At 31.7% G+C, this 17,567-nt stretch overlaps 1 protein-coding gene and 1 long non-coding RNA gene across 3 annotated transcripts in view; both read right to left on the minus strand.

Moving 5' to 3' along the window:
• LOC129912346 (nuclear factor of activated T-cells 5) overlaps window positions 1-15,111 on the minus strand; it is a 97,665-nt gene extending 82,554 nt beyond the window's left edge. The window contains exon 1 of one of the 2 annotated variants that reach the window (XM_055990564.1): window positions 14,261-15,111. In XM_055990564.1, the coding sequence (XP_055846539.1) occupies window positions 14,261-14,537 (277 nt within the window). In that variant the 5' untranslated portion in view covers window positions 14,538-15,111. The remainder of the gene's footprint in view (window positions 1-14,260) is intronic. The other variant, XM_055990566.1, reaches the window with a different exon arrangement.
• Window positions 15,112-16,415: 1,304 nt separating this feature from the next.
• LOC129912296 (uncharacterized) lies at window positions 16,416-16,979 on the minus strand. Its single transcript, XR_008771794.1, has 2 exons — window positions 16,709-16,979; window positions 16,416-16,636 (listed from the first exon to the last, which is right to left on the minus strand). It is a non-coding gene; the product is annotated as an uncharacterized LOC129912296 (long non-coding RNA).
• Window positions 16,980-17,567: the final 588 nt, after the last annotated feature.

Below are 17,567 nucleotides of genomic sequence, written 5' to 3' on the forward strand. Positions count from 1 at the left end.
ATATTTTTTTTTAATGGAAAATCTCGGAAAATTCTTCGGAAAATGGGGTACTTAACTTATATTAGTTAAGAACTTAATTATTTAAGAGAGTTTGAAAAAAAAAAAAAAAAATTTTTTTTCGAAAATCACACAAAAAAAATTATTTTTGGAAAAAAAATTTTTTTTGGAAATTTTTTTTGGGATTCGTAGAGCACTTAATTAGCACCTAAATATTATACCAAACCCGATTTTTCTACGAGCAGTTTAGGGCATTTTCTGGTAATTGCTCTGCTAACTTTAAATCAAGTTAGCAGAACATTAATTTTCTCCAAAAGTAGTGGAGCACTTAATTTAATTTTGGGGCACTTAATTAGCACTTAATAAGCACTAAAAGATCCAATAACAAAACATATGTTCTGCTGACCTTGCTCTGCTAACTTGAGAGACATAAAATAAAGTTAATATAAGAAGAAAAAAAAAAACTATAAAATGCATTCTCAAACGAATCAAAATAAAGACAAAGGCAATTTATTTATTTGATAAGTTTATTTACTATTTTAACAACAATACCAACAACAACAACAACACGCCGCATCTTAAATCACGAGTTGAATTGGTGATTTTTACTTGTATTGTATGTTGATCATGGTGCTGCTGATGACGTTGATAATAAAATATAAATAATATGTAATGCAAAGCCAAAGAGTAAATAATAAATATAAATAATAACAAAAAAACAAACAAAAAATATGTTGTGCAAATAAGAGTATAGTATAGGTATTGATAAGGGTCCCCTGAGCACAGAGAAGATAGATACTAGTAGCTGGTAGTAGGTTGGTTCGTTTTTATTATTAATTAAAATAAACTAAAGATTGTTTAATTTGTTGAATTGATTCAGACGTAATCGACTGGTTTTTAATGCGAGTGAACACAAAATAGCAAATATTTATGTTGATAAACAACGAAATAGAAAAAAAAACATCAGTGTTTTGGATCAGCCTGGCGCCAAATTCATCCATAGTTAAGTACATTATTTCGGACCTTGACATTTGAAAAAATGTATACAAAATATGTATATTTAACAGTCTGAAAGCTGGTGAAAAGTTCTAAACACTTACACTACCCATAATTAAACTTACACTACCAGGATTAGACAATATAATACTAGCTGAATAGCATAAGATAGAATACATATTAATCCCTTTTCTGGAGATGATCTTCAACAGTTTCCATACTCTGATATCTACATATTCCACTAAAATTTTAAATTTAGAAGTTATTTTAAATTCAATAATATTCAACCTTTTCGTTTCCATAAGACGTTAATGTTACCCATTACTATTTCCCTCCCAAAATTCTTTCTCAATCTAACCCTTCTGTCTACCAAAACAATTTTTTCCTACCCTAACCAACAATTTGTTAGTAAAATCTCAATACCTCTATGCTCCACAGTCTTTTGCAAAGCTAACTTATAGACCTGTTTCTTTTGATCTTTTAGATGTCTCTAAAATAGGCTCCCCAAGTCTCATTCTTCTCTTAGGTATTTTGTAAAGCCTAGTACATATTTATGATTTAGGAAGCAAAACGTGAATCATACAAATTTCCAATTTTTATTAACCCGTGAACCGTCGTGCAGAAAAAAGTATTTTTTTCTTTTCACGACCATTGAAGTAGTTTCGTGCAAAATGTACGGGAATCCCTTTCACACAGATGAGTTCATTCAAATTTTGAATTTAAGCATGAGTGTCTCCTAATATGTCGGACATATAATTTTGAAAAATTGAAGAAAAATGAGTTAAAATTCATTTTGTTGATCCTTATGACGATGGTCGCTAAGTCCTATCAAATCGAATTTCTTATTAGCAAACAAGTCGGTCCAACCTTTTTTTTCATTAAACCTAAACCTGCTAAATTCAATAATAATTTTCCAGAATGTTTGTCTTTATATTACCAAAATGTCAAAGGTCTTCAAACAAAAACCTCATCTATCACGGCTGTTCTGATTTCCATTCGAATTCTATTTTCTCCCGTTTTCAAATTTTAGCTGTTTCGAATTCTGTATTTGAACACATTTTACGAATTTCATAGGTGTTTCGAAAAACGAACGGACCTAAAATCCGACAAATTTTTGCTGTTTTCAATGTTTCCAAAATATTTCTCAATGTTCCTCAACAGCTGTAGGTTTTAATCTTTTAATCTTCAAATTAGAGAATTAGTACTTATATTCTGATATAATGATCTGGGACTCTCTCAAAGTTTTTTTTTTTTGGCGCCGGAGCTTAAGCCACTAGCGAATTTGCTTCATGTCGTGATACTCGCGCTTCAAGGAATGCTCATCAGTTTACCCTAGAGTCCAATTTCGGACGTACCGTCAAATACAGAGAATCTTTCTTCAGCCGCACTACACGAATGTGGAACGCATTACCCGCTTCTGTTTTTCCATCGCATTTCAAAACTCAGGACTTCAAAACTAATGTTCACCGGTATCTCCTTTCAAACCCCTCCCTAATGCTCGTACTGTGTTCACCATATTAAGGGTAGACTAATCCCTTTAGTGCGCGCTAAATATAAAAAAAAAAAAAAAAATGTCGTGGGATGCTAAAAGTCAAATGAATCTTAAGACAGTAACCTGTCACGTAGACGGGTGCTGCCTTGGAAGATGGAAACAATTCAGCGTCCTTACATGTCAAAGCTATATAAGACCGAAAGTGAGCGACATTCACAGGTAATCTTTCGAGGAAAAGACTTTCTCACTAGGTCCACTGATGAACTAATCAGCTTTGGGTACTTCATTGTTGAATGGGATTCGGATCCAAATACATACATATATCGGACTTCAGCGTGACTGGTCGTTACGGCGACAAGTGCTGTACTTGGTAAAGGCAACATTCAGCCTCCCTCCTGCCACTAAACACACACCTTCACACTAATAACCTAACGCACGTATTTGAACAGGATTAGTTTAGACCAACAGTGTCTCGTTACCAAAACGATCAATATTTGACTTCCTTGGCCAGAACCATACTTAACCATTCCACAAACTATTACCATCACAAGAGTTTTGGCATTAAAACAACGCAAATCAGCGCTATGGGCTTTTCTGAGGAGGTGCTCAAGGCAGCTATTTCTACCTCTATACCAACCAACAATACCAAACTCCGATATTCGAAGAATATAATTGCAAGAATTATTTGAAACCTTGGATAAGAAATTTATGAAAGCATCTTTGAGAATTATTAGGACCGCTAGTATTTGTTTTTATTAAGTACTCAAAACTTCTCATAAGAAATTGAACGTTTTATATCATTTTCCTGACATTCAGGCATTAATGGCTGAGTATTTGGTTCTAGAATTTATAACTGTTAAGACTATTGAAAAAAAAAAAAAAAAAAATTAATTATAATTAAACAATGTTGTATATGAATTAATCTAAGATTTTGTTCACCTTGCCCCACTGTTAAATAGACTGATCGGCCAAACTTCTCTCATTTTTTTTTTTATCTAAGTACCTTAACTACTTTGATCAACCTGCAATTAATTGTTAATGTTTGTCGCTTTTGTTCAACAAATTGACAAACAAGCGATAAGATATCCTATGTATACTTGTTGGACAATCTTACTTGTAGCAATAAGAGCTCCAAACAACTCAGCACCAGCGCCGGACAACAACATAGCACTGTCAATGGACCCTTACTAACAGATTTGTATGTCTCTCTTTCTCTCTTTTCTGAATTTACTTTGGACTTTGGAGTCAAAGTTATTGATATCTTTTTTTGTGTTGTTGCCTTTTAGTTTTGTAAATAAAACACAAACGAATGAAAGAGTTAAAAAAAGTGCCTTTTGATAATAAGCAAATCGAGATAGTAAGAATATAACTGACCTTAATTTGAACGAATGAATGTATTCGTTCGAAACGCAGCCCAGTGCAGTGGAGCTTTATACAAAAAACATGGGTTTTTTCTTATTTTTTTTTTTCTTAAATGTTGACTTTAGGTGGTATGATGAGGTGTGGGTATGAAATGAATCGAAGTTTCTGGTTTTGTATCTTTCTTGCGTATTCAATTCGCATTCGGATACTGTAATGTAGCATTTGAAATTGTTAATATACATACAATTTCTGTTTTATTTAAATTGGTTCAGTATATAAAGACTGTGACTGTGACGCAGCCTTTTAACTTAGTCACATGGTGGTTTTTGAGAATAATATTATAATATAAGCAAAAGGCATTTCAGTTGTGATAAAGTCGATTAAGTGGATATTCCCCATCAACCGGAATCTATTCTATCTGTTTGGATGTTTTGTTTTTATCAATTTTTTATTACATTTTTTTATAATGTACTTTGTACCGGATATGCTGACTTTGCGGTTTATGAGCATGAATGTCGTAGCTCGTAGGTATGAAGTCTCAATATTGAGATTTTTATCAAACCTATTCCTGGAATTACCGCACTTTTCTTTAAAGCAGTTTGAACTTAGTATAACGATTTGCTTTTCCGAATAACCTTGAACTTTAAGTGTTGCTTCTTTTTAATATAAAGCTGGTTGATTCAGTTTATCGACCATTTTAATCCAATGTCTGATTTTTTTCTTCGAACTATCGTGACCAAAACGTTTTTTTAAAACCAGAAAAACCACAAAGGTTATAAATTATAATATAACCTGATTGGAACTATGAGTCTACTTAACATCTTCAGTCTGTTATCTATTTTAGTATTCTTCTCTTCGTTTGTTTTGTAGATTTTAATTTATTGGAAGTTCTGACTTTAAATGACTATTTTGAAACAGTTCTTATTATCAGGAATATTTGTGCATATAGCACAGATATTTTAGAATTAAGTGAAATCCAAGTATGTATGTGAAAATTCTGATCCCTCAAAATTCAACCTGCATGAGTATAATCTAGTGCCGCCTCTATTACTTTCCATCACGGTCTCGTCATCTACATAAAAAAATATTGCATATTAGTTCCAACACAGTTTCAATTTATTCATACTTATTTCATTAATGGAAATACAAATCTGGACAGTAACTCAAGTTCTCGAGATCTTGAGCCTTTATCTGATTCCATTCTTATAATTTTTCCTCTGTATTTCATACCGATACTAATTACGGGAGATTTAAATATACACAGCTCTAATTGCGAACACAACACCCGGAAGGTATGCTAAGATCTTTGCTGAGTTTAATCACAAGCCAACTTGGATATCGGACTTTAATGGCCGCCCCGACAACATCCTAGACTAGTTCTTTACTTTTGAACCTGAAAACTCTTAAAAGAATGGTAAAACAGTATGAGAAATCCAAAAAAAGTTTCTTCGTGAAATTCAACTGGTCACTAGATTCCAGTACAAATATGATAACAAATCTAATTCTCCCGCCTAAGAAAATTTTACCCAACAGGGTTAATGGAGGTTAAAAATCCAGATGAAATTAAACGCATGGTATGATTCGAGCTGTTAAGGGGCTATCAAGGTCAGAGAATTAAGCTTTCGATATTTTATTTTAAGTAAGCTAGAAACTCCTGTAACACGTAACATCACCTAGTATTTTTTCTTAAATCTTTGGCTTTAACGATCGTCCACAATGACACTCCATTTGTTAGCTCTCTTGCGAAAAGTTTTGAAAGATCTTGACAAAAATAAATCTGTTGGCTCGGTTAGTATTTCGTTGTCATTGTTCTGAAGACTTTACGTTCTGAACTCAAATTCGAATTCAAAAACATTCTATTAGCTCACGTTTTTAAAATATTACCGTTAGAAAATGCAAAAACACCTAGTTCTGGAGTTATGTTACAATGTGTGTCAATTTTTTTCAACAGTTATTGTAACGGTTTCTACAAGAATTGTTTTTCTTCTTTCAAAACCTTTTTAAATCTTTGCGGTGGTGCGATCCGTAGTGCGTCGGCCTCCCAATCGTTAGATCGTGAGTTCAAGCCTCGCTCGGGCAGTTTTCAAAATTAATTGAACATAAGTGACTTAGCACCACTGAAAGGAGTCTGATGATCGGGTTGGTCTCCCTGAAATAACTCTAGCCTGTGAACTTGGTAAAGTTATTGATAAAATAAGTGAAAACACACTAACTTAAATTTAAGATATACCGGAAAATAAAACAGATATCGGAAAGATTTAAACAGAAGAAAAAAGTTTAGAAATCGTTAAAAATTATGTTGAAAAAAGGGACCTCACATCATAGCATAGCCTCAAAAATAGCCAAAATACTCTTTCGCATATCCTAACGGCAATATTTCATAAACTAAGACTGATAGTATTTTCTGATTTCATATTTGAGTTAAGCAAACCAAAAAACCATTGGAAAAGTAGGAATTGTTTGTTTTCTTCATAAAATTAGTGAAATTTTGATGAACAGAGCTATCAGTCAATAAACGAGTTTAACATTTTCTAAAGGCAATATTTGAAAAACTAGAGCTGATAGAATTTTTCTGACAGTTGCATCGAGGAAACTAAACAACATGCAATTCTTGGTATGTGCATCACCAACCAAGTTATCTCAATTTATCTACGGCGATGCAAGAAATTCTTTTTCCTTTCTGAACTGGCCACTACGTATAAAACATATACATATGTATCCGCCCTAAGCTGAAGAATAAATCCCATATTTGGGCAATTGCTCCTGCTCTTGAAAACCAATGGACTCATAGGGACGAGTATGGAGTCATTTTCACAATGGACTCATAGGGACGAGAATGGAATTCATATTATAAGAAATTATATTGTACTGAAAAAATTGGGAAAACCCTTATTTCGATAGACACAATTTCACGAAATCTAGATCATAATAGCGCTAAATAAAAAAAAGACGAAGAAAAAATATCAAAAAACCATGAATTAAAGTCTTTTCCTTAACTCTTCTTAAAATCTCAATCAGTCATAGAACCGACTATACCACTATCTATATATTCTATCTATCTTGGCCATTTCAGATAATTTACGATAGGCATCTACAACATTCTATATTTTATACAAAGTAAATACTCAACCAATACTACCTCTACCGTACTGTTTACCAAGCTGGTTATTAAATTTTTTTTTTTGTTTTTAACATGACCTTGGACAATAATTTAACAAAAAAAAAAATAACAAGAATTCAAAAAAATATGTATATTACCTCACATCTGGTTCTTCTACAAAAAAATAAAAAAGAGAATTAAAGTAAAAAAAAAACAACAACAACATAATTATAGTTTTGCGGTTTTTGAACACGTTAAGTGACTTTCAACTGGTCCTGGCATTTTCAGAAATTTAGAATAATTAATGTCTGCGCCATCGTCAAATGGGAATTCCTATTTTGTTTAGGCTTATCTAAAAAAATATCTTTGAAATAACAACAAATTAAACCATAAAAATTAATGTTTATCGAAATTATATATTTAAGGAAGGTTATGGTTAGTTATTTGTTTTTTGTTTAAACCTAAATCCTATTTGCAAATTTAAAAAAACAATAAAAACAAATGCAACACTGCACTTCTACTAAATGACTTGTTACTGAATGACTATTAGTTTGTTTTCCTAGAATTTTAAGCAAAATAAAAAAATATAAAAAATATCTGCGACTGCTCCAACAATCCAACATAGTCATGGAATTGTTTTTTAAAGTTTAATTGTACCCCTATACCCCACATATAGGTAACAATAAAGTATCTGATTAAAGTATGCATTGCTGCACGAGATGTGGAAAAATACTTCTGGGTTATTTCCTGTCAAACTGTACTCTGCTCCATCCGAGAAGTACAGAGTTGCATTTTGCAGTGCACAATAATTCTATGCGTTTTTTCCCTTACCTAACTTAACAACAACATCGACGTCAACCTATAGTCATTATTTAATTAGTTCGTCACGTGAGTACTTCAAAAAGTTGCTACCTCAGTTAAAGTGTTGTGATGACTTGAATTCAACGACAATTCCAATCGAATTGCTGTTCAAAATAGAGAAATGAGTACTGCAACAATTCAATGAGAGAAGAGAGAGAGAGAGAGAGTCATATTAAAGTATGAACGAAGAGTAAACATGAAAATGATAAAATAAGTAACAAAAACAAAATAACAAATAAATGATTACGATGGAAAACAGTGGGATTGAAAAATATCAAAGTTGGAGAAAAAACAACAAAAATGGAATAAAATGAAAAAAATACTTTAAATACGCGAATTGATTTTGTATCACACCTATTAGAAGAAAAAATGCAATCCGATGTCGTTAAGTTGAACAAATCTTGGCATCTAATTTTATTTATTTAAACTTCGATATTCGAACTACATATAGTATACACTCATGCTCAATTTTAAAGCACTCCCTATTTATTTTTCAGATAAAATCTATTATTACCTTATATCTCAGTATGATGGTTCAGATGCGAAAAGAGATGTGTGTGTATTGGTGACAAATTTGTCTGTCTGTCAAAGATTAGAGACTGATATCCTCGAACAACGGTGCGAATAAGCCCTAGAATTGGTCCAAAGCTAATTCTGATGCATGATAATGCACGAGCTAACGAGTTGGTATACCGACTTTGGACTGACCACCCGGAAATTCGGATTTAAATTCAATAGAATATGTGTGGGAAATATTGAAGTTAGGAAGTTTGCGACTGAAATCCACCTCCAAGCAATCTTGATCAACTGAAAACTGCAGTGAAAGAAAAGTCGGAAAATATTTTACAACAAGACATTCAAGACTTAATTCCTTGAATGAACGCAATTCCTTACATGAGGCAATACCAAGTATTGAATAGAATTTTTGGAAAGAAAAAGTCATGAAAAAGTCGCTCAGACTAACCGGTTCACAACAGAACTAAATTATCTTTCGCTTGCTTTATTTCCGTTTTTGATATTTCTGTCAAACTTAAACATCTTATCATAAAGACGCTGATCTTTCAAAATTGGAATAGAATACTGAAATATTCACAACACACAGACAGTGTGTTGTTTTTTTTTAAAGATAAATGCAAATACCCAGGCCTAGGCCAACACTAATGCCACTATTTTTCAAACAATCCACACGTGGCGAAGATCAAGCCAGGTATAACTGGTGCTTTTTCAATAATTGAGTCAGAGGTCTAGACTCACCAAAACGTGACCGTTTAGATATAGAACGTTGTATAACTTGGGTTGAGAGCCCAATTGAGGAATAATATCGTTAAGAACCAAGGAAACACTTTGTTCATAAAACACACGAAATTCCTGCCCCGCTGTATACAGACTACAGCTTTTTCAGCATATTCGAATCAAAAAAAGGCTAACTGATTTTCGTAATAGACATGAAAAGTGCGATCTGTGAAATGTCGTGTTAAGATTCAAGAAGCTACGAATTAATGTTTGTCACAGCAGACAAAGAAAACGACACACCATATATTAAGAAAAAAAGAGGAAGTTCGTCCCATCAGATGCAGCCACTAGATTATATATTTCAAAAAACTTGGGGAAACGACTATCTAGCAGTTGAGTTCGCTGAAAGATGCTATTAAATGCGGAATCTATACACAAAAACCTCGATTGCGCCATCATAATTAAAAGAAAACAAGTTTATCTATCGACTTATTGCGATTGAACTCAAAGAAGTTTACTAAATGGACTTACGGCCAAACAGATAAAAAAAATTTACAATAGTATCTGAAAGCTCATCAAATCTCACTGAGACAAATCTTGGAGAAAAACCAACGAATTTGAAGTTCATAACCATCATGTTTTTATCGACTTTAAAGCTTATCTCTTGATTGCTGAAAAACTGTATTCCGTAATAGCCCAGTAATTTTAGGCATTTTTTACCCCAATCTGCGGAAAAATTCCTACTGGGCTCGATTTTGGTATAGACCTTCGTTACGACGTTGTAATGAAGATGTGAAAAATCGACATTGATATCGCGCCGGCGTTAGAAGTTATAGAGGTCAAGAGGTCACGAAAATAAGTTTTTCGCATACATATATCTCGCGACCTGTTGCTCGGAGTTTAATAAGGGTCTATAGAAAAATTGTTTGTCATAAAATTATCTACAAATATTGCCTTATGCATTTTTCTGTAAAACCAACTGTTTTCGGAATAGAGCGATTTCAAGCGTAGGCATAATACATGATACGGAATAATAGGTTTGTTTTATTTAAGAGTGAATAATTTTGTATTTGAATACTGAAAAATACATGTGTAATTAAGCTCTTTTATCTTATATATCCATTTTTATAAGTTTCATTTGTAATTGACATTCAAACTAAAACTACCTACTAAACTTGCTAATAGTAAGTTAGTAAGTTAGTACTAACTAACTATGTAATCAAATCTTAGCAGTAAGTTTTGACCTTCTTCCAACCATCGCATCGTGTCGAACTGAAACTTTATATATTTATGCAGTTTGAATGACAATATATAATTTTGTTCGTTTGGTCTCAGGGTAGGGGCATTTGAGGGTCAAAACACCCCAAATCAATCTTAGACTTTTTATAAGAGTCATATTGAAACAAATTTATGTAGTTTGAATGACGACACGATATATTTTGTCGGTACGGACCCAGGAGAGGGACAATGGGGCTCATATACTCCAATTAATTTTTAACTACTTTTAATTTATTACTTTAATACGCTTTTATCTCACACTCAAAATTTAAAATTTTTTTAACTGATTATATTAATATCATGGATTATGCCTACGTTTGAAATTGCTCTATTCCGAAAACGGTTGATTTTACAGAAAAATGCATAAGGCAATATTTGTAAATAATTTTTGGATGTAATCCAAAAAGTTAAAACATGTAGACTTCAGTGACTCGTCCTCATCGTATAGGCGAAAACGATTCAGCTAAGTATTCGAATCTCAGCGCCTAAGTTCGAGACGGTAAGGCAGATCGAACCTTCCTTTTAACCATCCGATATCAGATACCGGACTACTTGGTATAGACTAGGCTACACGCTTAGGATTAGTGATGGGACCTATAGAATAAAAACTATCAAACTATCGATAGTTGTATTCATTCATTCGATAGTTTTAAATCATTCTTTCATTTAGTTACTATTTTCATTCGAATATTTTTTTCATTCGATAGTTTAGTTACTATTTTCATTCGAATAGTTTTTTCATTCGATAGTTTAGTCACTATTTTCATTCGAATAGTTTTTTCATTCGATATAGTTTAGTTATTATTTTCATTCGAATAGTTTTTTTTATACGATAGTTTTGTCATTAAAATAGTTTTTTTTTTATTTGATAGTAATTTCTTTTGAACATTATTCTTATTCGATAGTTTTTTCATTTGAATAGATTTTTTTGTACGATAGTTTTTTCATTCAAATAGTTTAGTTAGATGCTATTTTCATTAGAATAGTTTTTCATTCGATAGTTTTTTCATTCGAATAGATTTTTTTGTACGATAGTTTTTTCATTCAAAAAGTTTAGTTAGATACTATTTTCATTAGAATAGTTTTTCATTCGATAGTTTTTTCATTCGAATAGATTTTTTTGTACGATAGTTTTTTCATTCATAACGAAGAAAAAAATAACAAAAATAATAAAAAATTATTAAAATTATTTTAATTTTAAGTGGAGTGATTGAATATAATTCAATATAAGTTCAAGTGACCTCAACTCCAAAAATGTATAAAGCGTTTCGCCCAGGTACGACAGTGGGCTCATCAGTTAGATCTGTCGTACCCTTACTAAGACGCCTTATTTTGGTCGATGTTTACCGACCTGTCGTACCTGGGCGAAACGCTTTATACATTTTTGGAGTTGAGGTCACTTGAACTTATATTGAATTATATTCAATCACTCCACTTAAAATAAAAATAATTTTAATAATTTTTTATTATTTTTGTTATTTTTTTCTTCGTTATTATACAGGGTGTCCCATAAGTAATGGATCAAACGAAATATGCTGATAGGCCAACTTTAGGACTCTCAGAATTTGGTAACTTGTTCATCCCAAATCCTTACGGTTTTCGATTTAATGCAGTTTTAGTGAAATTTCGAAAAATCCCGACTTGGCAACAGTATTTTGATTCCTCCGCTCATAATTGATTTTTGTTTTTTACAATTCTTTCACTAAAACATTGAGTAATAATAAGAAATAATTAATTAATCAAAATATTTTTTATTTCATACGCCATTTTGCTGCAAATTAATTAACAGTTGAATGTTTTATAAAAACTCAATTTCTTTCTTTTATTTCAGAGCAACACCCTAAAAAAAATTTGTATGGTGTGGCACTGGTTTATTATTTTGAAAACTTGTCGTGTTATTGCAGTTTTCAAAAATGTATAAAAGTTTCCAAAGTTGAAGATAGAACTGAAGATATTACAATTTAAAAGCAACAAAACAGGGCTTTTCAGAGAAAAATAACAAAGAAAAATAAACACATTTTCTCGACTGTTGTTTGTTTATTTCTTTTTGAAAAAAAGCCTCGATTTTTGTTTGTTATTTTGCTCTGAAAACGTCTGTTTTTTTGCATTCAAATTAAAATATCTTTCGTTCTAATTTCTACTTTGGAAATTTTTATACATTTTTGAAAACTGCAATAACACAGCAAGTTTTCAAAATAATAAACCAGTGCCACGCCATACAAATTTTTTTCAGGGTGTTGCTCTGAAATAAAAGAAAGAAATTGAGTTTTTATAAAACATGGAACTGTTAATTAATTTGCAGCAAAATGGCGCATGAAATAAAACATATTTTGATTAATTAATTATTTCTTATTATTAGGCAATGTTTTAGTGAAAGAATTGTATAAAACAAAAATCAATTATGAGCGGAGGAAGCAAAATACTGTTGCCAAGTCGGGATTTTTCGAAATTTCACTAAAACTGCATTAAATCGAAAACCGTAAGGATTTGGGATGAACAAGTTACCAAATTCTGAGAGTCCTAAAGTTGGCCTATCAGCATATTTCGTTTGATCCATTACTTTTGGGACACCCTGTATAAGCCTGACCACGGGCATACATTTTCTAAGTGTCTGAATTTAAACAAATTCCCTTAGAATATTATAATTCACAGTATATTCATGCTGTGAGTTTTATATAGTGTCGGTAAACATCGACCAAAATAAGGCGTCTTAGTAAGGGTACGACAGATCTAACTGATGAGCCCACTGTCGTACCTGGGCGAAACGCTTTATACATTTTTGGAGTTGAGGTCACTTGAACTTATATTGAGTTTTTTCATTCAAATAGTTTAGTTAGATACTATTTTCATTAGAATAGTTTTTCATTCGATAGTTTTTTCATTCGAATAGTTTAGTTACTATTTTCATTCGATTAGTTTTTTTTATACGATAGTTTTTTCATTCCAATAGTTTTTTTATACGATAGTTTTTTCATTCAAATAGTTTTCTTAAGCGATAGCTTTTTCATTTAAATAGTTTTCTTAAACGAATACTTTAACATACTTTATACTTTGTTTATGTTTGTTTAAACTGAGAATGTTTTTATGTTTATATCAAAACTTGTTTTAGAAAACTTTTTATTCTCGATTCAAATCTTTTTCAATACTGTTTGTTCATTTTTAATAAAGAATATTTTCTTCAATTTAAATACAATTAATCGAATATTGATTCCATAGAAAACAATATTTTTTATACGATAGTTTTTATTCGATACCTAGTTTGTTCGATAGTTTTATTCCATAGTTTTTATATACCTAATCGAATGAATAAATTAATGAATGAACTATTCGATATTTCAAATCATTCAGTTACTAACTATCGATAGTTCAAATCATTCGATAGTTCCCATCACTACTTAGGATCAAAGCCGTCGTCATCTGGAACTAAAACGTAGTCGAAAAGCCATAACTACTGTTTTTTTGTATCGTAGAATGGGCCATTGACCATTGTCAATCTTATAAACTATAAAATTTAGACCAACCCAGTTCTACTGTTTCAGAGAATCACATCTACACCACCAGTGTCAGTATCAGTAGCATAACTTAATTAGAAGGGAACAACAACAACAACAACAAAATAAATGACGACACAGCAAGCGACAGCAGCGAATGCGCTATGTTCACCTCAACTTTTGGTAATATTTTGCATCGAAGGGCATCAGTTGAAAAAGCAGAACAACAAAAAAAAAAACCAACAACAGTCACAAAAACAACAACAAAGCCTTAATAAAAAAAAACCAAACGCAGTTAGTTAGGTAGTACCTTAAAAACTTGAATTTTAACTTAGTAAAGCACCTGAATCAAAAAAAAAAAGCCACAGAGCAAAAGATAAGTATAATAAAATATATAATTTAAGCAATTAAATGAATATTTTTTTTGTATTTTCAAAAGAAACAACAAACCTGTTCCACGAGCAACTACAACAGTTGACAAACTTGTTCCACTGTTGTTGGACGACGACGACGACGACGAAGAGCTGGAGCTATTCGGCGGAGTGTTGTTATTGATGATTGAGTTCGTCGAGTTCAAATTGCTGGAGTTTGTGGCCGTCGCGGAGGAGCTGCCACTGTTGGACACATTGCCAGCAACAGTGGCCGCTCCCTTGGCGGCGATTGAGACTCCTGTTGCCTTGTTACTTCGTCCCCCATTATTATTTGCATTCGAGCATTTGAGGAGCATTCTCTCAAGTTTAAAAAATGTTTTCCAAAAAAAAAACTTTTTATTTACAGATTTCTCGAATGGATTTCACAATGAAAACAAAATTGATTTATTTTTAATTTCAGAAAACACTTTTTTTGGTGTTTTTGTTTTTGGAATTTCAAAAATCCGATATTTTCACGTTGTTTTTTTTACTTTATTTGTTTCTGTTTTATCTTTTTTTTCTCTCTCTTTCTATCATTCGTTTAATGATGCGTGTAAATATTTTTAGAATATTTCTTTTTTTTTTTGTTGGTTATATATGTACTTTTTTTTTATAAAAAAAGGTAATTTTTTTCAATCAATTGTTTATGTTATAGATTTTTTGATTTTGTTTTTTTGAAGTAAACAAAAATTGCACTATTTGACATAAATAAATACAAATTGTGTTGTCTTTTTTAGGGAAATTTATAAATTAAATTTTCCTTTTTTTCTTGTTGCCGCACACACTGGATATAAAATTTTTCAGTTTTCACTTCACTCTTCGTGTTGGTTTTTTTTTTTTCTTATTATTTTTTTTCTTGTTGTGAAACGTGAAAGTGCATTCAGCTTGCCTCAAGTTTTATTCAGCTTGGGGGACTGGTTTTTTTTTTGTTGACACTTGTTGGACATTTTTAGCTGAATGAATGGGTTCAGAGAAGAAGAAAGGAGGTTATCGTTGTAGGTGTGTTCCATTGGGCACAGTTTAAAGCCTTCCCGAAATGGATAAATTACAAAAATAGCCCTGTTCCTTTGGGAGGTGGTAGAGTACTACTAGTAGTTTACTAGCGATTTTCAATGGAACGCACTTTCAACGAATTCAATACAAATCGTATCTACTCGGGAAGAAGAGCATGAGTAGATGATAGTACTAGATCAATCCAAACATCTACTAGTAGTAAACTACTACCTCCACAATGGAACAGGGCTAATGATAGCCCTGTTCCATTGGAGGTGGTAGTTTACTCGTGAGTAGAAATCTACTACAACAACTACACTTTCGTATCTCCTCGATTAGAAGATCGTGTGTTATTTGTAGTACTAGCCCAACTAGCACAACAGCTTCTGTAAATTGAAATCTCGCAGGTTCTACTTTGTATACAGCTTGTATTGAGCTTGCTTCAGAATTTAATTGCTTATAGAAGTTCGGACTTGTTTAACAACTTGTAATAAGTTGTTTAAATACTGTTAAAGAGACTTAACCGAAGAAAGCTTGTTTTTCGGATAAGCCTGTTTAATGAATTTATAGAAGCTTTACAGAAATTACCAAGTTTTGTATTTGATTTTTGGTTTTGATATTAACTAATCTAGCTCGGACACTTTTTGGTTTTAACATTGAATAGTTTAGCTCGGACATTTTTTTGCTATTTGAACTGATTAAGTTTTTGATTTCATTAATGAATACACAATAATGGCCGAGTGGGTAGAGTGGTGGACTACCACCAAGTAGATACGAAGTTCAATTTGGTTTTGACATTGAATAGTTTAGCTCGGACATTTTTTTGCTATTTGATCTGATTAAGTTTTTGATTTCATTAATGAATACACTATAATGGCCGAGTGGGTAGAGTGGTGGACTACCACCAAGTAGATACGAAGTTCAATTCCTGGGTGTGGTAAAAAATAATATACTTTTAAAATTATTATTAATAGATATACTAAAAACTAATGGAATGTTATAGCCTTTTCACACCAAACCCAAAAACGCGGTTTATGGCAAAAAGTTTTCAAAAACCTGAAAAGCGTTCACACTACAAGTTTACAGGTTTTTGTTTGACGTTTAAAATATTTTGACATCCAAATGTCAAGTTTTCGATGGGATTTAATTTTTATTGCTTAAATCAGCTTTAGCTCACAAAATTAATCAAATAAAAGGAACTCTGACAATTTAAATAAATAATTTTAATTCATTAACATAAAACAGAGGAATATATAAAAGTTTTGCAAAGTTTCTTCCTCTTTGAGACACCAAATACAAGGAAAAAAAACGACTTCGAAGTAGCATCCAGATAGCTTAATTAGTAAAGTTGAGAAGAGATTTTTGATGAAGAAGATCGTTTGGACATCTTTTTTTTTGTTTTTTTTTTCTGCTCTGCCATTTTCTACAATTAGTGAAAAGAAATTTGATTAATTATACAGAATATTTTGTTAATGAATACAAAAATATTTCTTACCAGTTGCAAAAATCAACAAACTGCATTTGTAAAACAGCTGATTCTGTCAGTTCTTTTTTTTTTTGTCTGCTCTCATTTTTTTTTTGTCTGCTGAATTTGTGCTGAATTCTTCAAAAGGTTTGTTTGGTTATTTCGTTTGGAGTTGAATGTTTTCATTTTCAGGTTTTTGGCGAGTTTAATCAAAAACTTGTGTTTTACGAAAACTTGTGGTTTATGGAAAATGTATGGAAAAACTTGTGTTTTTGATATAGGTTTTTGGGTTTTTTCGCAAAAACCGCGTTTTTGGCTTGGTGTGAAAAGGCTATTATATATAATATCAGATCAAAAGATAAACTTCATGATTTAAAACCAGTTAAAAAAGAATTCTTTTTTGTTTTTGTAGTTGTTTTTTTTTTTTTGTAATTTCGATAAGACATGTATTAAAGAGCTATACAAGCTCTTCCGAAGCTATCTGTCAAATCTTAAAGCTTCTGTAGAGCTTCGGTAAAGCTTTGTTTAAGATCCTTATAGAGAGTCAAATTTGTATAACGTTCTCCTTTTTCCATGCCCAAAAACCTTACTAAAGTTTAAAAGAAGCTGAAATGTAGCTTTTGTAATACCTTATCCGAAGCTGAAATGTTAGTTGGGTAGTCATTCTTACTACAGAAGTCTTGATTTATTTATATTAATTTCACTAGAAGTACAATGTACAATTCTTTAAAATTTATCCCGCTATAGTGCAAGCCATGCAACAAATTTGAATCAAAATTTTAACGCAATACACACCTGGCCTTAAAAAACAACCTTATTTTCAATTTTTTCCTTGAACGCATTCATTGAATTAATTCAGTTCAACACAGCATTTTTTGTTAACTCTGCT

The sequence above is a fragment of the Episyrphus balteatus genome, chromosome 2 (genome assembly GCF_945859705.1).
Source record: "Episyrphus balteatus chromosome 2, idEpiBalt1.1, whole genome shotgun sequence".
NCBI classification, from domain to species: Eukaryota; Metazoa; Arthropoda; class Insecta; order Diptera; family Syrphidae; genus Episyrphus; species Episyrphus balteatus.